The 22,963-nt window shown below is 39.5% G+C and overlaps 1 protein-coding gene across 1 annotated transcript in view; it reads right to left on the bottom strand.

The window, feature by feature from the left end:
- Positions 1-22,963, bottom strand: part of LOC126481632 (4-trimethylaminobutyraldehyde dehydrogenase-like) — a 160,670-nt gene that overhangs the window by 10,115 nt on the left and 127,592 nt on the right. The window contains exons 7-8 of the mRNA XM_050105533.1: positions 21,862-22,050; positions 15,813-16,039 (exon numbers count right to left, since the gene is read on the bottom strand). Coding sequence (XP_049961490.1) covers positions 15,813-16,039; positions 21,862-22,050 — 416 coding nt within the window. The remainder of the gene's footprint in view (positions 1-15,812; positions 16,040-21,861; positions 22,051-22,963) is intronic.

Here is a 22,963-nt window from a genome sequence, read left to right as displayed (position 1 = left end):
AGAAAAGGTACTGGCAGAAGTGAAGCTGTGTGAACCAGTCACAAGTTGTGCTTGGATAGTTCAGTGAGTGAGCACTTTACCATGAAAGGCAAAGTTCCCAGGTTTGTGTCCCTGTCTTGGACACAATTTTAATCTGCCAGAATGTTTCAGATCAGCACACACTCAGCTATAGAGGGAAAATTCAAACTGGAAACACTCTACTCCAAGTGAGCAGTTACTTCTTTCTCTATGAAAAGATCACCTTATGTAATGCTGCCCATTTCCATCATCTGAATCATTGATTCAGAAACTGCTTTCTAACATGGAGGGATACACTAAGGTGACAAAAGTCATGGGATACCTCCTAATATCATCGGACCTCTTTTGCCCAGCATAGTTTCCATTGACTCAACAAGTTGTTGGAGGTCCCCTGCAGAAATATTGAGCCGTGCTGCCTCTATAGCTGTCCATAATTGCAAAAAGTGTTACCAGTGCAGAATTTCGTGCACTACCTGTTCTCTCAGTTATGTCCCATAAATTTTCCATGGTATCCATGTCAGGTGATCTTGGTGGCCAAATCCTTCGCTCAGATTGTCCAGAATATTCGTCAAACCAGTCACGAGAAATTGTGGTCCAATGACATGGTGGCACATTGTCATCCATAAAAATTCCATTGTTATTTGGGAATGTGAAGTCCATTATCAATGAATGGCTGCAAATCATCTCCAAGTAGCTGAACATAACTGTTTCCAGTCAATAATCATGTCTGTTGGACCAGAGGGTCCAGTCTGTTCCATGTGAACACAGCCCACACCATTATCGAGCCACCATCAGCTTGCACAGTGCCTCGTTGACAACTTTGGTCCATGGATTCACTGGGTCTGTGCCATACTTGAACCCTGCCATCAGTTGTTACCAACTGAAATTGGGACTCATCTGACCATGCCACAGTTTCCTAGTTGTGTAGTATCCAGCCAACATGGTCACTGCAGGCAATGTCATGCTGTTAGCAAAGACACTTGCTTTGGTCATCTGCTGCCATACCCCATTAATGCCAAATTTCACAGCAATGTCGTAACGGATGTGTTCATCATCTGCCTTACATTGACCTTCGTGGTTTTCTCATGCAGTGTTGCTTGAGTGTTAGCACTGGCAACTCTACGCAAGTGCTCCTGCTCTTGGCTGTTAAGTGAAGGCTGTCAGCCACTGCATTGTCTGTCGTGAGAAGTAATGCCTAGCATCTGGTATTCTCAGCACGCTCTTGACACTGTGGATCTCTGGATGTGGATTCCGGAAACAGCGATCGTGTGAGACCCAACTCGCTTTATTTGTTCATGAGACCCAGAAAATATTAGATACAGGCTCCCAGATAGATGCTATTTTCCTTGACTTCCGGAAGGCGTTTGATACAGTTCCGCACCGTCGCCTGATAAACAAAGTAAGAGCCTACGGAATATCGGACCAGCTGTGTGGCTGGATTGAAGAGTTTTGAGCAAACAGAACACAGCATGTTGTTATCAATGGAGAGATGTCTACAGATGTTAAAGTAACCTCTGGCGTGCCACAGGGGAGTGTTATGGGACCATTGCTTTTCACAATATATATATAAATGACCTAGTAGATAGTGTCGGAAGTTCCATGCAGCTTTTTGTGGATGATGCTGTAGTATACAGAGAAGTTACAGCATTGGAAAATTGTAGCGAAATGCAGGAAGATCTGCAGCAGATAGGCACTTCGTGCAGGGAGTGGCAACTGACCCTTAACATAGACAAATGTAATGCATTGCGAATACATAGAAAGAAGGATCCTTTATTGTATGATTATATGATAGCGGGTTCAACACTGGTAGCAGTTACTTCTGTAAAATATCTGGAAATATGCATACGGAATGATTTGAAGTGGAATCATCATAGAAAATTAATTGTTGGTAAGGTGGGTACCAGGTTGAGAGTCATTGGGAGAGTCCTTAGAAAATGTAGTCCATCAACAAAGGAGGTGGCTTACAAAACACTCGTTCGACCTATACTTGAGTATTGCTCATCAGTGTGGGATCCGTACCAGATCGGGTTGACGGAGGAGATAGAGAAGATCCAAAGAAGAGCGGTGTGTTTCGTCATAGGGTTATTTGGTAACTGTGATAGCGTTGCGGAGATGTTTAGCAAACTCAAGTGGCAGACTCTGCAAGAGAGGCGCTCTGCATTGTGGTATAGCTTGCTGTCCGGGTTTCGAGAGGGTGCGTTTCTGGATGAGGAATCGAATATGTTGCTTCCCCCTACTTATACCTCCCGAAGAGATCATGAATGTAAAATTAGAGAGATTCGAGCGCACACGGAGGCTTTCAGACAGTCGTTCTTCCCGCGAACCGTACGCGACTGGAACAGAAAGGGAGATAATGACAGTGACACGTAAAGTGCCCTCCGCCACACACCATTGGGTGGCTTGCGGAGTAGAAACGTAGAATGTAGAATATTGAATTCCCTACTGTTTTCTGAAATGGAATGCCCCATGCATTTAGCTCCAACTACCATTCCACATTCAAAGTCTGTTAATTCCACATGCTTGGCCTTAATCACATCAGAAACCTTTCCACATGAAACACCTGAATGCAAATGACAGCTCTGCTAATGCACTACCCTTTTATACCCCGTGTACATGATACTATCACCATCTGTATATGTGCATTTCACTATCCCATGACTTTTGTCACCTCACTGTATGTAACAAGCAGTAACAATGAGCTGCAGCAGCACTCCTTTTTGCATTTATACAGAAAATTTGCACAGCCAGTTACATAGTACTGTTTCTTCAACAATGAAATGTACTGTCATGGACATTGTCTTTATTCTATTTACTGCAAATTCAGCCAACATTGTTAGTTTTTTGATTGTGTTCTGATTAGTTTTATTATATTATAGAAGATGTTAATTGTACTGTGCATTTTATTTTTCTTTTGTTTACAACTTTTATTGGAACTGAACATTTGTGGTTATAGTACAGGAAAACTTCAGCAACCTTTGATATGGTAACTTTGTTATAAATTTCCCACCTTCTTCAGTGCTACTGTGATCATGTAGCAGCCTAATAATTTTCCTTTAAACCTTTTGATATATTAACATTCAATCATTTTCTGCAGGTAAATAGTCTGAATTAGACTTAAATCTATCGTGGAGTATCTTCAATTCAGTACCAACATTGGACTGATTATTACTTTAAAGTAGTGCACATGTTCTGAAAGACTATTTTACAGCATAGTATTGACATATAATTTTGATCCATTACAAGTGTTCAATTTATAGGTTCTTGGCCCTATAGCAACAACAACACATCTGGAGTGAAGACATAGTGAAGCAGCATTGCTGACTTATTAGTCTGGTCTCTGGCTTTGATGTGTGTAGATCCATGCACCAAGTGATATAATAAGACACGTGTGTTACATAGAGTATGATTGTCTTTTTCTCACTACCAATACTAAGTGCCTACATCGGTGACACTGAGTTTTCTACTCCACCGAGTTTCCGCAACTATGCAGCTTCTGTGCATTTTCTGTGTTTCTTGTTGTGCTTGACAATGCTGTCTGACCAGCACTGGTTGTCATGCGACAGCAGCACAGATGCAGCAAACTATCCGCAAAATGTTGAAAATGCACATAACAATTTCTTCTTCTGTAAGTGAGCAATCTTTAGTGACTCACAAGTGCCTATCGTGACAGACATTGTGCGTCGCACATCTCAACAATACCTGTGTCAGTCCCTGTTATCGGACTACAATAATACTGCTTTCACATAAAAATGCAATGATTGACAATCACTTCTTGGCACCTTCGACCCGTCAAATCCACTTTGTGATGACTGTCTCACAGATGTGAATGTCGGAACATGCGCGCCTTCCATGCTGTGTAAACATACATTTGCCTCAGCCAGAAGCAACACCAACCATATTGCTTTCCACAGCAAGCACAGCTTGGGCCAGTGGCTACCTGCCCGGCATGACTTCCACCAAATAAGGGGTCAGCCAACCCTCTCACACCAGTCGCCAGTTGCCACATGCCTTTCTGTCAAATGGGGTCCACTTCTGAAATGCTCCTCTACAGCCGTCAACACTGGGTGCGATACACCATTTCATAAGATGCATCTACAACTCAACAGGACTTGCCTTCTTCCAATGAAGGACACATTGCTAGGGTTTGCCTCCCTGAAGCTATTAATATGCCTCCACAGGGACAATACCACGATACAGGCTTTAGTACCACAATACCAGAATTTAGTATCTTACACCACAACTTTGCAACGACAATCCTACGATACTCCTACTCATTTCCAAAGAATCAATCTACTAGAGTCTGACCCCCTCCAGGTCAGGTTGAGGCCAGCATAATTTTGGAAGTGGAGAAAGTATTGTAAGGATAACTCCCGTACATGCAGTTCAGAAAAGCTGCTGGTGGGAGGAAGGATCCATATAGTGCAGATTGTGAAGCAGCCATTGAAATTAAGCAGCCATTGAAATCAAGGAGCTATTGAAATCAGGTGCATGTTGTGGTGCAGGGTGATCCACTTTGCACTTGGTTACAGTTTGGTGGTGGCCATTCATTCTGGTGGACAGCTGATTGATAGTCATACCAATATAAAAATCTGTGAAATGATTGCAGCAGTGCTGGTATATGACATGGCTGCTTTTGCAGGTGACCTGGACTCTGATGGCATAGGATAAACCTGTGACAGGAGTGGAATAGAAGTGCTGGGCCGTTGTATTGGGCAGATCATGTACCTTGTAGAAAGGGGCTGGCATTAGGAGTGGCTTATGGATGTACAAGGATATTATGGAGGTCAGGTGGTCAATGGAACACCGCTTTACGGGGCATGGGAAGAATGTTGGGTAGGCGTCTCTCATTTCAGGACATGTTGATCGATAATCAAAGCCCTGAAGAAGGATGTGGTTCAGTTGTTTCAGTCCAGTCTGATATTGGGTAATGAAGACATCACTCCTTTTATACTTGGTTCTTGGGGATCGTAGTAAGATTCGGGGGGGGGGGGGGGGGGGAATGGTATGGGAAATTTGATTGCGGACTAGGTCTGTGAAGGTCTTTGTGAGACTTTCACCGTACTGGGCAAAATAATTCTTGTCATTGTAGAAACACATCCCCAGATGGCCACACTGTATGAGAGTGATTTTTTGGTGTGTAAGGATAGCAGCTGTCAAAATGCAGGCACTGTTGGTGGTTGGTGGGTTTAATGTGGACAGAGATGTGGAGGAAGTTGCCATAGAGGAGGAGGTCAACATTAAGGAAGGTGACATGCTGGGTTGAGAAGGACCACATGAAATGGATGGGACATAGGGTGTTGGGGTTGTGAAGGAATGAGAGTAGGGTGTCTGAGCCCTGAGTCATGATCGTGAAGATGTCATCAATGAAGCTGAACCAGACCACAGGTTTGGGGTTTTGGGAGTCTAGGAAGGTTTCCTATAGATAGCCAATAAACAGGTTGGTATAGGAGGCTCACACAGGGTGCCCAAAGCTGTGCCACGGATTTATTTTTATACCTTCCCTTTAAAAGAAGTAGGAGTTGTATGTTAGGATAAAGTTAGTAAGGTGTATGAGGAATAACATAGTGGGTTCGGAGTCTGAAGGGCGTTGGGATAGGTGATACTCAAGAGCCTGGGTATGAATGATGTTGATGTGTAGGGAAGTGGTATCAACAGTGATAAGTAAAGATCCAGGAGGTGAAGGGGTGGGGATGGTGGAGAGTCGGTGGAGAAGTGGTTGGTATCTTTGACATGGAAGGTGAGATTTCAGGCAATTGGTTGGAGATGTTGATCAGTAAGATCCGAATTGCTGTCAGTGGGAGCACAATAACCAGCTACAATGAGGTGTCCCGGATTGTTTGGTTTATGGATTTTGAGGAGCATGTAGAAGGTGGGGGTGCAGGGTTCATAGGGGTAAGGTAGGACATGATTCAGGGGAGAGGTTCTGGGAAGGGTCTAGGCTTTAAGCAGGGATTGAAGGTTACACTGGACTTCCAGGATTGTATGATGGGCAAAGTGTATAGGTGGAGTCAGATAGTTGACTTTCCACCAGGTGGTCATTGTGATTCATAATGACTGTAGGTAGGACGATTAGGTAAGTATCTTGTTTTGAGGCTGTGTATTGCTATCCTATGTTCTTTTGGAAGATTGGTGTTCTTAGGAAGGATAGTTAGGCCAATTTGGAGGTAAGAAATGCCTGGAAGGTGAGGAGGGGGTGGTTAGGTGGAAGGTGTGTGTGTGTGTGTGTGTGTGGGGGGGGGGGGGTGAATCATGGTTGTATAGTGGTATGAACTGGGAGAGGCAGGGTTCAGTGTTGGGATTAGATTGGCCTTGGTTGGAAGCATATGTAGCAAAGAACTGTTTCCATTGAAATGGCTGGCAGAAGGAGATTAGGTCACTGACAGTTCCAGCGTGTTTAAATTTGGTTATACGGCTGGAGATGAGGCCTTTGGATAGGACTGAAACTTCTGTGGGACCGAGAAACTTACAGAAAGATTAACAATAGTGCTCTGAGATTGTTTTGGCACTGGATCTGGTGAGGTGTTGGTTGGCAGTCTTGGGGGATGCAGTAAGTTGAAAAGGTCATCTAGTCAGGATTTGGGTGCTGTGAGGGGTTGATGAGGAGGAACACTGTGGTTAAGAGGCGAAGAAAGCCAATGTGGACTCTTTGTGGATAACAAATGTGGAACAGGTTCTTCTGGATGCCATGAAGAGCACAGGGTGCAGCCAACTGCATGTGGTGGCTCACGCTGGAACCAATGATGTGTGTTGCTTTCGATTGGAAGAGATTTTCTCTGGTTTTGAGAGGCTATCAGAAGTGGTAAAGGCTGCCAGTCTTACTTGCGAGATGAAAGCAGAGCTCACCATTTGCAGCATAGTTGACAGGACCGATTGTGGACCTCTGGTTCAGAACCCAGCGGAGGGTATGAATCAGAGGCTAAGATGGTTCGCCAACTGTTTAGGCTGCAGATTCCTGGACTTGCACCACAGTGAGGTTGGGTTTCAGGTTCCACTAAATAGGCCAGGAGCCCACTATGTGCAAGAAGCAGCTACACAGGTAGGAGGAGCTCCAAGTGCTAATAGACAGCACTGATGGTCAAATCTTTTGTAAGCACTGAAAGCCGGCTAATGCCGGAGGTAAATTTAGCCAAAACTTTTGTGAAGGACCTAATGGTGTTCAAAAAGGATAGGCTAAACACAGTTGGTGGTGGCATGTTTGTTGCTGTTAGAAGTAATTGATCTTGTAGCGAAATTGAAGTAGATAGTTCCCGATAGTTATTATGGGTAGAGGTCATTTTCGGCAACCAGAATAAAATAATTGGATTGGTTTACCAACATCCCAACTCGGATGGTACAACTGCTGAAAGGTTCAAAGAAAACTTGAGTCTAATTTCGAACACATAGCTGACCCATACAATTATTGTTGGTGATGACTTCAATTTGCTCTTGATGTGTTGGCAAAAATACATATTTAAATCCACAGGTACGCATAAAATATCATTCAAAATTGTGCTAAACACAATCTATGAAAATTATTTTGAGAAATTAGTTCATGGGCCCACTCAAGTAGTAAACAGTTGTGAAAACACACTTGACCTCTTAGCAATAAATAATCCAGAGCTAATGACGAACATCAAAACAGACACAGGGATTGATGAACACAGGGTTGTTGTAGCAAGACTGAACACCACACAAATTCACCAAAAAAAATTCAAAAATGCAGATAAAAATTCACTTGACACCTTCCTGAGAGACACTTTCCACTCCTTCCAAATTAACAATGTAAGTGTAGACCAGATGTGGCTTGAGTTCAGAGAAATAATATTGACAACAATTGAGAGATTTATATTAAATAAATTAACAAAAGATAGAGTTGATCCAACATGATAGATAAAACAGGTCAGAACACTGTTGCAGAAACAATGAAAAAAGCATGCCAAATTTAAACAACTGCAAAACCCCCAAGAATGGTGGTGATCTTTTACAGAAGCTCAAAATTTAGTGTGGAATTCAATGTGAGATGCTTATAACAGTTTCCACAATGAAACTTTGTCTTGAAATGTGGCAGAAAATCCAGTGAGTTTCTGGTTGTATGTGAAGTATGCTAGCAGCAAGACACAACCAATGTCTTCTCTGCATGACAGCAATGGAAATACTATTGGTGGAAGTGCTGCTAAAGTAGAGTTACTAAACACATGTCTTCTGAAATTCCTTCACCAAAGAAGATGAAGTAACTATTCCAGAATTCAAATCAAGAACAGCTGCCAGCATGAGTAACTTAGAAGTAGATATTCTTGGAGTAGTGAAGCAGCTTAAATCACTTAATAAAAGCAAGTCTTCCAGTCCATATTGTATACCACTTAGGTTCCTTTCAGAGTATGCTGATGCAATAGCTCCATACTTATATTGTGTTTGAGCGTTATGAATTACCTCGGAGAGAAGTCTACTGACACACAGTAAACACGGATTTAGAAAACATCGTTCTTGTGATACACAACAAGCTCTTTACTCACACGAAGTTTTGAGTGCTATCAACAAAGGGGTTCAAATTGATTTCATATTTCTAGATTTCCAGAAAGCATTTCACACCAGAAAGCTTTTGTAATCGAACTTGCGCTCATGGAATATTGTCTCAGCTATGAAAATGGATTCGTGATTTCCTGTCAGACAGTAATTGATGGAAAGTCATTGAGTAAAACATAAGTTATTCCTAGAGTTCCCCAAGGTTCTGTTATAGGCCCTCTGCTGTTTCTTATCTATATGAATGACTTAGGAGGCAATCTGAGCACCCATTTTAGGTTGTTTGCAGATGCTGCTGTCACTTATCATCTAGTAAATCTAGTAAAATCAATTGAAAAAAGATTAAGATAAGATATCTGTAAGGTGCAAAAATTGGCAATTGATGCTAAATAAGGGGAAATGTGAGGTCATCCACATGAGTGCAAAAAGGAATCCATTAAACTTCCATTACACAATAAATCAATCAAATAAATATGCCATAAATTTAACTAAATACATAGTAATTACAATTATGATCAATTTATATTGGAAAATGTTGTGGGGAAGTTGAACCAAAGACTGTGTTTTATTGGCAGAACACTTAGCAGATGCAACGGATCTGCTAATGCTTGTCTGTCCTCTTTTGGAGTACTGCTGCAGATAGGATTAATGGAGTATATCAAGAAAGTTCAAAGAAGGACAGCAGATTTTGTGGTATCGAGAAATAGGGGAGAGAATGTCATGGACATGACACAGGGTTTTGGTGTGGACAACATTAAAACAAAGACATTTCTTGTTGCAGTGGGATCTTCTCACGATATTTGAATCACCAACATTCTCCTCTGAAAGTGAAAATATTATGTTGGCGACACAGGAAGAAATGATAATCACATAAAATAAGGGAAATCAGAGATCACATGGAAAGGTATAGGTGTTCATTTCTTCTGCACAGTGCTTTGGACTGGAAATACAGAGAATTATTGTGAAGGTGGTTAGATGAACCCTCTGTGAGGCACTTATGTGTGATTTGTAGAGTTGTCATGCAGGTGTAGATGTGTTATGGGCCCAACCATTGTTTACGCATTATTAGTCTCATAGTTATTAGTGACTCAAATTTGTTGGTATTTTGTCACACAATGAAGCCTAGCTAGCAAGTGAATAAATTATTTTCATTCATCATATTCAATGTTTTGGGAAAGCCTTCTACTGTGTCATTAATGACCTAAATAATTAAAACTGCACCAGTTCCTTATTTTTTCATGCTTAGCACAATAATTTTAGTGCCTCACTTTGCGTCCTAGTAGTGCTCCACAAGCTCGTTCAAGTGACAGGGGGCTTAAGTGTTGTGAAACATACTGATACAAGATACACTTGGGCATGGGCCTTGGAATGCAGTGTCATGGCTTGAGGTGCACTTTGGCTTGGTCACCAAAGTGTTAAAAGCATTCCCAAAAGTATGTAAAAAATAATGTTCCCTTTTATGTACAGAATGCTGCATTAATTACGGTATTACTTTCCAAACAGATATAAGCATATCATTGTTAAGCATCTTTGAAAGGAGATGGCAATAAGGATATGAATACCTACATTGGGTCTACGTCATTAAGTTATTGCATAAGAAAAATATATGTGCAGTATGTCTGAGGGCCATATTCCATCTACCAACAATAAAATAAATGTGGAATAATATTTAATTTTTTTTGTAAATATGATAATAACTAGATTTCACTGATGATCAACTGCACTGATGGGAAATTAAACAGTCATAGTCCGATTTCAGAGATATTACTGCACTGTTACTTTCATTCACACTTTCACTAAGAGAAAGTTTGCTTTCTTTTTAAGTCACACAATAGCACCACATAACCAGCTAAAACTTTTTAATATCTGATTATGTGAATCATAATGTACTATCAGAGAAGACGCATCTCTGTGACATTTACAGTATAACTGGTGAGTGGTTTATGCCTTGTTTAAGGAACATGATGCATAAAAGTAATTCCAGTAATTCAAGTGATTTACAGAGACAAATCAATACAATGGGAAGAAATTACAAAGGGTATGCTATAAATTTCATAACAAGTCCTTCATTAAACCTCCTGCTATACATGGATGAGCTCTTGCTTGATTTATAGCAAGAGGAAGAGCTAATCAGTTTTGTTAATAATGGAAGTACTATACATTATCAAAACAAAGCAGCTCTAGCTCAGGAAACAGAAAATAATACTTTTGTGGGTGGGATTAACTAACAAATAAATAAATTCACCTGAGAAGCTATGTGAATCTGCACAATAACCAACATCTCCAGAATTCAGTACAGCTGGCAGCAAGAGCACACCATTAGGTGGTCAGGTACTGAACAGGTTGGCAATACGACAGGATTAATACAAATAAATTGTTCTTATTGTACTATCTTCAGGTGTCAGCTTTAGTTTGGTAATAGACTGGTTAATAGCAAATGCAGTGCATACTGAAGGAGGGAAGATTAAGGATTAATGTCCCATTGTCAATGAAGTCTTTAAAGATAGAAAAATGATTACTTTTCACAGGAGCCATGCAAGCATTTTCCTTAACCACTTTAGATCTGGTAGTCCAGAGAGGGATTTGGATCACTGTTCTCCCCAATAAATATCCAGTGTCTTACCGTTTAGCCACTTCACTCAGTCTGTGCAGATTGATTTTTGTGAGACTAGTAAAATAACAGGAAGCTAATGACAGAAAACTAGGATTTAACGAACTTAAAGAAATTCAGGAGTTATCTGTGTGCAACTAAGAGTTATACTAATAAAATTAGATGAAGAAGAGTTTATGAGAGATTACAATGCGCTAACAGAGAAAAGATGACAGCAGAGAAAGAAATGAATCAAAATTTATAGCAGTAGATGCAAACAGGACATGGTCACCATACTGCAAAAATGTGCAGAAGTATTTTAATTTGAACCAGGAATAATGAACAACTCTGAATGCATGATAATAAAAGCTTACCCAGCACTTGTGAAGAACAGTGCCACATGACAAGACACAAAATGAATGCCAGATATGACATTACAGGGCATTCCATCATTTATTATAACAACTGAACGCATCAAATAAGCAAAGTGGATGGACATGTTTGCATTGTAATTGCCACTAGATTAGTCAATTGAATAATACTGCCCCAGAGTGATCAACAAGAGAAGTGCAGAAGAGCAACTACAGAATTTCAAACAGATGTATTATCTGACCAGCTTCAGCCTCATCATTAGTTATTGGTTGATTAAATTTTTTGAAGAAAGTAGAAAGTACAGTGCATTACTTCTGCCAGTTGATGGTGTCAACCTTTGGGGTAAAAACAGTCAATTTCCACATCTCTGTGAACACTGAACCAAGTACTAGGATAAATGCTCTTGACAAGAATAACTATATATATATGGACGCTATCTTAATAAAAACAAATATGTGTGGAAGAAGAAGGAAGGAACATTAGGGTCATTAGAGATGGAGCACAATCCGATAACTATCTTGGGCCTTGCCTTTACGCAATTTAGGGAAACTATGGAAAACTTAAATCTGGGTCACCACACAGGGATTTGAACATGCACCTTTTCAAATGAGAATCCAGTTTCTTATCCAATGTACCACTCACTGGGTAGATACATGGGGAGAGTATCTACAAGCTATTGATAACATGTCAGAAGTTTTCGGATAAAGTGGCATTATTGTAAACTTTAAAAATTGAAATGTTCAAGGAAACACTTAAAATTTTAGGACAAATATGCCTTCAAAGGGCACTTAAACAGGCACTGCCAAATTGAAGGCTACTCAAAATTTTTCAAAACTACATTGCAGAAACACAATTAAAATTTCTTTTATACTTTTTTTAAGTATTTGTTGCTTTTATCAAGATTTGTGGATGACTTAAGTTTAAATAATTTGGCACCATTAAAATTATTAAAACGAGTTCGCTGTTGCTGCAGGACACAGAACAAAATGCAGCATTTGAAGTTATAGACAAGTTTATGTCAAGCACTGACCTTTTACTATGCAAAATTGTCAGAAGATTTTTATTTAGGAATCAATAGCAAAGGGTATAGAATTAAAAAAACTATACTAGTTGTCTTCAATTCACAGGAAGATAGAACATCAGACTATTGAATTAAAAAGTAATTATTGACATTTTTAGAAATGCATTGTATCCTATAACAGAAAGTTAAGCAAATACAGTCGTATGAGGTTTCGAAAATTTGAACATTGTCTCCCAGGAGACATATAATTTAGAAAACAAACCAAAAGTCATTATTTTCCCTGATTTATTGCAACTTAATGCATAGCAAGACGACCAAACAAGCATTTAGATAACAGAAATTTGACTTTGAAATTAAATATTTCTCTTGTAAAGTCAATATGATACTGGATGCTCTATCGCGACAACCTTCAGCCTTAAAAATTTTGAATGGCACACAACTCACTGTAAAGGAAACTCAAATTAGTTTCATCAAAGGATTTTAAGGGGAGAAATATGTTCTAAAGCCATTACAGAGTAGTTTATTTTCTCCATACCACTGAAGACTGGGTTTTGTATCAACAGTTGAAACATCTTTAATTCCTTGCAACAGCTACTTTTTGTTTCTTAGAGCATGAGCAGTTTTGGAGTATAAAATTTCATTTTCAAATGCTCATTATTGTATGTTAATTATGGTCAAAAGAAATTGTGAAGCATTCAAGCACAAAACCTGGCATCTGTGTCTGAAGCATGTGGACATGGTTATGCCTATCACATCATAAAAATGAAACTCAGCTGTATGTCCACAACACACAGGTTATAAATAAATGATGCTTAAGCCAATTCTACTATACATTCATATATTCTGTGTCAGATGTGAATACTATTTGATCAGCAATATGAGACTAAGACCCAACTTCTACTGATAATATGTATTAAGTATTGAAGATGCATACCCTAATTTGTTCAATTCTAGATTGTGACTTGTCCTCTGAGTTACAGAGAAGTCTCTTTTTTTAACACAATTTATTTCCAGGCATTACTTAGCTTTCTGCCCCCCTCCCCTCATCCCCTTCAATTACATTCTCATCAGTATGAGCAGAAAAAAATTCAAAGTGACTTCAAAATTTATGTAAAAGATTTACATTTCTTATTTCCAGCAACTGCTTCATAATTATATTCCCATTGTTATTCTTGTAAATCCTTCTTTATTTTATCCTTATTATCTAATCCTAAATGGCCACAATATTGGTAAAATGTTAACAATAGTGGAAACTCATCCAGGATGGAATAACAACAATATGGAAAGTAGACAGGCACAACAAAAAGATTGCTATACATGTGAGCGTTCGGCCGAAAAGCTTTCTTCTAATGTATAAAACACCCACGCATTCATGCAAGCACAGCTCTCTCTCTCTCTCTCTCTCTCTCTCTCTCTCTCTCTCTCTCTCTCACACACACACACACACACACACACACACACACACACACACAAAAAACCACTGATTCTGGCTAGTGAGGCCAGACTACAAACAGCTGCACCTGATGGGAGAAGCAGTCTGTGTGGTGGGGGTAAGGAGGAGGCTGGGATGGGGAGGGGGAAGGATAGCAGGGTAGGGTGTAGTGCTGCATGCAGGGCCATGATGGGGTCAGGACAGTGCTGTCCAGGTGCAGTTGGATAGTTGGGGTGGGGAGGGGAGAGGGAAGCAGAAAAGGAGAAAAGCAGAGGAGGGGGAAAAAAGAGAGACTGGTGGGAGCATGGGTGAAATAAAAGGCTCTGTAGTGCTGGAATGAGAGCAAGGAAGGGGATAGGTGGGTGAAGAACAGGGACGAGTGAAGGCTGAGGCTATGAGGAGGGGTTGAGAGGACAGGGGGGGGGAGGGGGGAGGGGTTTCAGGAACTTAGGGTGTATTGCAGGGAGAGTTCTCACTTGCGCACTTCAAAAAAGGCCACTGTTGGTGTTGGTGGGAAGGAGCAAGACAGCACAGGCTGTGAAGAAGTCATTGAAGTGAAGCACATTATGTTGAACAGCATTTTCAGCAACTGGTTGGTCCAGCTGTCTCCTAGCCAGTTTGTTGGCAGCCATTCATGCAATTGGACAGCTTGTCAGTTGTTGTGCCCATGTAAAACATAGCACAGTCTCATTGCAATTTGTTCTGTTGATCACGTGACTGCTTTCACAGGTAGTCCTGCCTTTGATGAGTGGCTGATGCTTGTGGTCAGACTGGACTAGATGATGGTGGGAGGATCTATGCGATGATCTTGCAACTAGATCTGTTACAGGTATATGAACCATGAGGCAACGGCTTGGGAACAGTGGTAGAGTAGAGACAGATAATGATATTGCATAGATTTGGTTAAAGGCAGAATACCACTGAGGGAGGGATGGGAAGGATACTGGGTATGATATTCCTCATTCCAGGGCACTATGAGAGGTAGTTGAAACCCTGGCAGAGAACGTGACTCAGTTGCTCCATTCCTGGGGTACTGAGTCATGAGAGGAGTGCTCATTTATGGCCAGATGATGGGACTGTGGGAGGTGGTAAGTGACAGGAGAGACAAGGCACAGGAGATCTGTTTTTGTAAAAGGCTGAGAGGGCAATTTTGGTCTTTGAAAGCCTCATTGACACACCTGCTATATTTGGAGAGTTGATGTTGACCTCCACCTCAAGTTGGCTGCATCAGTGCCTTGCTCCATATCAAATCTACCAACCACCACTGGTACATCCACTTGGCAACTACCACCGATCCCATACCAAGAAGTCCCTTCCGTAAGATCTAGCCACTCATGGCAGTTGCAACTATAGTGTTGAACATCCCTCTCCAAATATACAAAGGATCTCACTGAGGACTTCACAGACCGAAATTACCCTCCCAAAATTGTAAAGAACATGAGTCACCTACCACCTTCCATATTACCACTGTCTGACCACACAGGAGCACTCCTCTCATGACTCAGTAGCACCCAGGACTGGAACAGCTGAATCATATTCTCTGACAGGACTTAGACTAACTCTTTATTGTGCCCTGAAATGAGTAATAAAATGGTTCAAATGGATCTGAGCACTATGGGACTTAACATCTGAGGTCATCAGTCCCCCAGAACTTAGAACTACTTAAACCTAACTAACCTAAGGACATCACACACATCCATGCCTGAGGCAGGATTCGAACCTGCGACAGCAGCGGGCGCACGGTTCCAGACTGCAGTGCCTAGAACTGCTTGGCCACTCCGGCTGGTGAAATGAGTAATATCCTACCCAGTATCCTTCTCACCACTCTCACAGCATAAATAATGGTATGTAAATAATATTAAATACATGAAGAAACATACCTAGTAAAAACACCTCCCGCAAGTCCATAAGGTGTTTTGTTTGCTCTTTGTACAACTTCTTCCTCTGTTGAAAATGTGAGAAATGTCATCACAGCACCAAACACTTCTTCTTTCACAACACGCATGTCATCATGACAATTAGACAGAATACAGGGAGATACAAATATGCCATTTTCTAATGGTGCTGGTAAACTGATTCTTCTTCCTCCACAAAGGACTATTGCACCCTAAAACACAAACAGGTGATGTAGTGAGAATGTAATGTCTGAAAAATTGTACCCAGATCCTAACTGGTTTATAATACATGAATTAAAGTCTCTCATTTGTCAGTCAATATTTAGTACATTCACATATATGATTTACATAATTTTTGTATGAGGAAGTCAAAGAAATGTTATCAAGAATTTTCAAGTATCACATACTTTCCAACATTAATCTACAAATTTTGAATCTTTGTGGTCCAGTGTGCAATCTGATGGCACTCTACAATTTTTTCAGTATTAGTTCTACAGCCGGTCAGTTACCTACACAACCAGTCTTCCCAAGATTTCTTGTTCCAGGGTGTGAGCATTTCATTGTTGTTGTATCATTTTATGTTCAGTTCTTTCACTGGATTTGCTAATAAATTCCACAAGCTTGTGCTACAGTTATAGCATGAACACATTAACCTTATATCAGCAATGGAGTGGCAGGGGAGGACTGTCAATCAATATGGTATTTCTGTTGAAATGTACTCATATCTGTAATAGCAATGAGAAGCTTTTTCAGTACAAGATATAAATGACCCACACGATGAAAAATTTGATAGTGGATTACAGGGCGCTGACTCTTTCAAAAATCATGACACGAGTGATGAATGCAGTGAAATAAGTTGTCATAAACAGGATGAAGATGGTTATAGAAAGTGATGGGAAACAGTGAGTGCACTATAAAAAACAATATTAAGTGTCATTCACATTTCAAGATCCCATTAACAGCAATATCACTGCCATTCAAATTCCTTGCCCGATTCATGCCATTCCATTTAAATTTTTTCATGCTGTGGACTTGTGTATATATGTTCAATGCAATGTACACGTTCCTTTACAGTCACACAAATGGCCATTAATCCATCTTGTGAAGGGACAAAATATTAAAATGGTTCTCTATGAATGGACTGCTAATATGTAATATCCACTACAGAACCTCTTGTAAATGGCCCCCAAATGGTTGTGCATACTGACAGCAGCCTCAAAGTACATTTAAAATGACAATTCCCTTGAGATAACTGTCATATTACAAGGACACAAGAATGGCTGAACAGTATACACCACTGAGAAGGTGAAATCGTTAGTACTGCTGACAGATTCATTGAGAAATAGGAAAAAATAGCTTTTGGAACTGTTAATTCAATTCCTTCCTAAGGGAGACAAGAGGGTAGGTTGGGAAGGAGGAACAGGTCACTCAGATGCTGGGATTAGAGGGACCTGCTTGAGGGCTCAGTGACCTCCCCCTCCTCTGAAACCTATCCCCCTTTCTTCCCTGAGCAAGACACTGACAGTTCTGTCAGCTAGATAATAGTTTTTTGTTCTTTTAAATACTCTGATGCAACAAAATCGCAACACCAAGAGGAAGTTGTGTGACAAATCAAAGTTTGTAGGCATGTTTCTATAACTGAAAGATGATGTCTATTCACATTTCATGTCAGCTGCACAAGAGTGGCACTAGTAGCACCACTATGGGTATGCTTTAAATACATACTGTAATGGTTGTGCGTGTTAGTTAACTTTGAGATTGGACACGGTGAGTTGATGTTAGTCAAGAAAGTCTTTAAGCTGACAAAGGTGTCATTATCAACATTTCCCTGAGTTTGAATGAGGTCATGTAATAGGGCTACATGATGTTGGATGTTCCTTTTTTGATACTGCAGAAAGACTTGGTAGGAAGGTAGCCACTGGACATATTTGCTGGCAGCAGTGGTCATGAGAATGTTCAGTCACAGGAAGACCACACTCTGGATGACCATGTAGCACTACCAATAGGAAGGATCATCGTGTTTGGCTTATGGCTCTGGCGGCACCATAACTGCATCTGCAGCAGCGATTTGAGCAGCAGTTGGCACGACAGTATCACAACAAACTGTTGTCAACTGGTTACTTCAAGGGGAGAGCTCGGACATAGATGCCCTGCATTCCACTGACTTCAAACCACTGCCTTGTTCAACTTCAAACTTCAGTGGTCTCCAGTAACAGCTCACTGGGAGTGGGGGAGGGGGGGGGGGGCAGGCTGAAGGTCTGTTGCATTTTCTGATGAAATCTGGTCCTTCCTTAGCACCAGTGATGGCTGTGTGTTGATGAGGGGTTTTCCTCACACACCCTTACTGAAAATCTGTACATCAGTCTGGTGATTTGACCTGTGGTGTTGCCATTCATGAACAGCATTTCGCGGGGTGTTTTTCAATGGGATGCTCACCCACATGCTGCTATTGTAACCTAACATGCTCTACAGAATGTTGACATGCTGCCTTGGCCTACTCGATTATCAGATGCATCTCCCACCGAGAACATAAGGGATGTCATCAAACAGCAGCTCCAGCGTCATCCACAAACAACATTAACCAGAGACCAATTGCAACAGGCAAGAAACTCCATGCCACAATCTGACATCCGGCACCTGTACAACACAATGCATGCACGTTTGCATGCTTGCATTCAACATTCTGGCAATGGCTTATCTCATGCTTACATTAATTCGTGGTCTTGTAATGTTAATCTTAAATATGTTACCTAGACAAATGTATTCCCAAAAGTTCGTTACTCTGCAGTAATTATTTTTTGGTGCTGCAGTTTTTTTTTTGTTTGTCAAGTGCATCCATCACAAATACTTTGAATTTTGCCCTCAGGAGGTTGGTAATGGCCAGCTGTTCAGTCTCACTGTAATGTCAACAGCACATTTACTGCCTTACTAAGTGTTATATCATGAATCAGGCACACTTAAAAAAAGTAATAACTTTCAAAAACTTAGTTGTTGTAGGGTGTACAACACACAAACATTAGTGCAGCTGAGCACCCATGTTATATTCTGGTTGATTGTAACTTGTTATATTAGATCTTTTCAACCCTACAGCATCAATACTGCCACTGAGGCACTGGGAAAGCTAGAGTTGCCATTCACTAATCAAATTGTACTGCATTTACACAATGAACTGATGCAGAATTTCAATGGTATAGATTTCTGACTATTTAAAAAGTCACTTCACATTATTGTTTAGGAAAATTGACTGCAGAAGAAAGAAATAGACTCAATTTGAGCTACGCAAACACGAGAAACCTGCAAGTGCAAGTGGTCAGCCCAAGTTAATAGGAAAAAATGGAGTGTTACTGTGAGTAAAGCAACAGAATTGTATAAGTAAACAGAAAGGTGAAGAGAACAATATAACTGGAATGACCAGTAAATTATGTCTTCTTTTATTTCTGAAAGGTGTTTCACACTATACCTTATTATTGGTGGACAATTAAGATTTGTCATACAGGTATTTTTACAAATACATGATTAGCTCAAATAATTTATGCTGGCCAGAGAAACAACACTAGCATCAAGTGGGTCCCAAGGAAGTATAGTGGTATTACTGAAGTTCTCAATGCAAATAAACAATTTATCAGAGAGAGTCTGTAGCAATCTCCAGCTGTTTACTGACAACACACTCCTTACTACACGATTGTAAGAAAATACATACTGACTGACAATATTTCCACAGAGTATAACAAATAGCATCTCTGTTTAGAAACAGATAAATGCACAATAATTCTTATACCAGTTACAAAAACCTGATAGTGCCTAACTGGAACATTAAGTAATATGACATACGAAATGTGAAATCACCGATAGTGAAGGTGAATGAAGAGTAAGATTTGCTGAGAGGATTCTGGATAAGTGCGGCACATTTGTAAAGAAAACTGAAAACATGACCCTACTGCTAGATATTCTAGATTACTGCTGAAATGTTTCAAACCCTTGTCAAGTAGGAAGAAATTCACAGATGTGTCGCTGAAATTGTGGTATGTTGGTATTGTTCATACAAAAGTATAATAGAAATACTTGAGTCACTTAAACGAGAATATTCAGAAGAAAGTCAATGTTATTCTCATGAAACCATACTGGTTAAATTAAATTAACTGATATTTGAAGTAGATTGTGCAATGTTTCAGTTATCTCCACTACATAGACAGAATGATCAGAAACAGCCTGAAAAGCTTACAAGGCTGTTGCAGGATCGGTTGTGCTGAGAAATAATTGTTAAGAAAAAACTGTTTCCGGATTAATTAGCATTGAAGTTAGCCAATTAGGCTGTAATCCACACAAATTCAAGTGGACCACCAGATAAAATTAGTACCAGCTGTTCTCAAAACGTGGATGATAGCAAACGAGACTGCCCAGCCTTTGGCTAGAGTTTGATCCTTACTACTATCCTATGTCCAATTTTTGCATCACTCTCATGTTCAGCTTCAGGAGACCAAATGAAGGACACATTTGGAGACATCACTGCAAGTGCAACAGCCTGATTAGCTAATTTCATTGCTATCAGGAGACCAAACGAAGAACACATTTGGAGACATCTCTAGTGGGCCGCTTGAATCTGCAAGTGCAATGGCCTAATTAGCTAATTTCAATGCTAATTAACTTGGAAATGATGTAACATCTCAATTTTTTTTCTTAACAATTATTTCTCAGCACAACCTACACTGCAACAGCCTTATAAGCTTTTCAGATTGTTTCTGACTAATGTGTATATCACTCAGGGGCCATAAGAATAAGGTAAAGAGTCAGTAAGAAACATAACAAACAGAAGGAAACTTAGAGCGGGATACAGTCAGTCATTTTTTTTTCCTCACTTCATGGATAAGTGGAATAGGCATAGAGTGACAAGTACTAATATGCAATGTTCTCTGCCATAGAAAGTAAAGTTTCTTGTGATACAGATGTAGGTGTGAAGCCTGCAATAAGCATCCCATTGGGCAAGTAAATAAACAATGCAAATTTTAGGAATATAAAACCACCAGAGAAGATGGATGAAAAATTGTGTGTAGATCTAAGGACATTATTCAGAAACTGCACAACATCTATTAAGATATATATATCAGAGAGTAACAAATTTAAAATGAAGCAGATTATTTAGCACACTCAGGTATTTTTGCAGCCTAATTTATCTGAATGACCTATTATTGTTATCTTCAACAAAGCCAGACTCCATATTTCTGGCAAGAGACCTACTTTCATATTTAACACAGAACAAAGATATCTTGCTGCAAAATTCGAAAGCATGCAAGTCATGGTATTCTTTAAAACCAGCATACATCAGTAATCATTTGTGTACACTATATTTATAAAAGTGGCCATTATAGTAAATTATTAAGACACTTTACACATTAACTCATTTAACTTGCCTTTGTCATTGCACAATATATTCATTAAACTTGTCAAAACATCTGGAGATTACCTAATTATTTAAGATAGAACATGTATTGTTAATTTGAAAATGTGTGACTTGTACTGTATTTTAAATAAATTACCAGCCGTATGTACCCAATAGGGTTTCCAAAAAAAACTTAACTGGTTACAGAACAGCATGATTCTAAGTCAAAAGCACAGTGTAAGGCTGATGTCTAAAAGTGTTTTAATGTCACAATTTATCCCATTGCTGGCATACTCCATGAATTACAGCAACTGTGATCAAGAGACTTAGTAATGGAATGCAATTCCAACATTACTTATTATGAAGTACTTTGTTTAAAAAAAACCAAGTGATTTTTCATCGTTTCTATGAGCCTGGCCTCTGCTCAGTACCTCCTCTATTTGCTGCGTAACTACTTATCCTTATATACCTACACAGAATGCATTTTTATATAGCATATACCACCCATCCAACTGGACTGTACGAAAACAACACAATAAAAGTGGTTTAGCTACTTCAAAAAAGAATATCTGTTGTAAGTTGTAAGATAAAGTACTGAGAGTAGTAACAAAGGCTATGATTACATAAATATAAAAGGAAGAAAATAATGTGCTACACCTTTTTTTCAGCTTCTTTGATGTAACTTAAGACCTTTTCTGCCTGTTCTTCTGATATAGTTGCTCCAACTGTTGTATCCTCCTCAAAGGGATCACCTATTTTTAAATTGTTTGTAGCATTTACCAATCGTTCAAGAACTTCTTCTGCTATAGCGTCCTGCACAAACACTCTTGTTCCATTTGAACAAACCTGTGTTATGAAGTACAAGCTATGTAATTAACAAATACTGATAACTTATATGTAATAATACAATCTTGTTAAGAAAAGGAACAGACAAGACACCAGCCTACTGTCTTTAATGTGTAAGATGCTCAATAAACTTATCTGTTACTATGCAAAGGAAAAAACAGTTGGCCTTAGAAGTGGATACAGCACAATGGTACATTTACAAGCTGTAAATTTCGTTACAGGGTGGATCAATGAGTATAAATTAGCAGTTTACATAGCACTTATAGATTTAGAGGAAGTTTTTGACTAAGTTTCAAATTAATGTACACAATATAAACTATCACATGTCATGTATTATTTCCAGTATTACTAATTTCATTACACAAATTAGAGCATCTTCAGATATTCATTGCCCTGATAGGAACACAGCAAAGATTCAAAGCTTCTAACGGCATCACTATCAACACTTTAATTATTTATTTAGTTTTTAATTAAGGTAATGAATATCTAAAATTACTCTCATGGAGTGAAACTAGCAATAACGCAAATAATATGTCATCTGTAGTGGTTTAGCTGTACATTAAATCCTAACAAGTCACTGTGCTCCTACAGGTGATGCTTGCATTTGCTAAAGCTGTAGTGACAGCCACTGAGAAAGAAGACACTGATTCAATGTATGTAAACATCCTGAAAAATATATACATCAGTGATGTAACTACAATGATACTTCATCAGGATAGTTAGAAATTCAGAATTAAAAAAGAGGTCAGTAAAGGAAATTTAATACATCCAACAATATTTCAGTAGTCCTAAAGGAAGTATTCAGAAGGAATACATATTAATGGAACATATCTGAACCTCCCATGTTTTGTTGATAGCATTGCACTGTTTGCCTCAGCTGCAAATAAATTTTAATGATTGACATAATAACTTG

The sequence above is a fragment of the Schistocerca serialis genome, chromosome 1, assembly GCF_023864345.2.
Source record: "Schistocerca serialis cubense isolate TAMUIC-IGC-003099 chromosome 1, iqSchSeri2.2, whole genome shotgun sequence".
In the NCBI taxonomy this organism is placed as follows: Eukaryota; Metazoa; Arthropoda; class Insecta; order Orthoptera; family Acrididae; genus Schistocerca; species Schistocerca serialis.
This window is presented reverse-complemented; position numbering and strand designations above follow the sequence as displayed.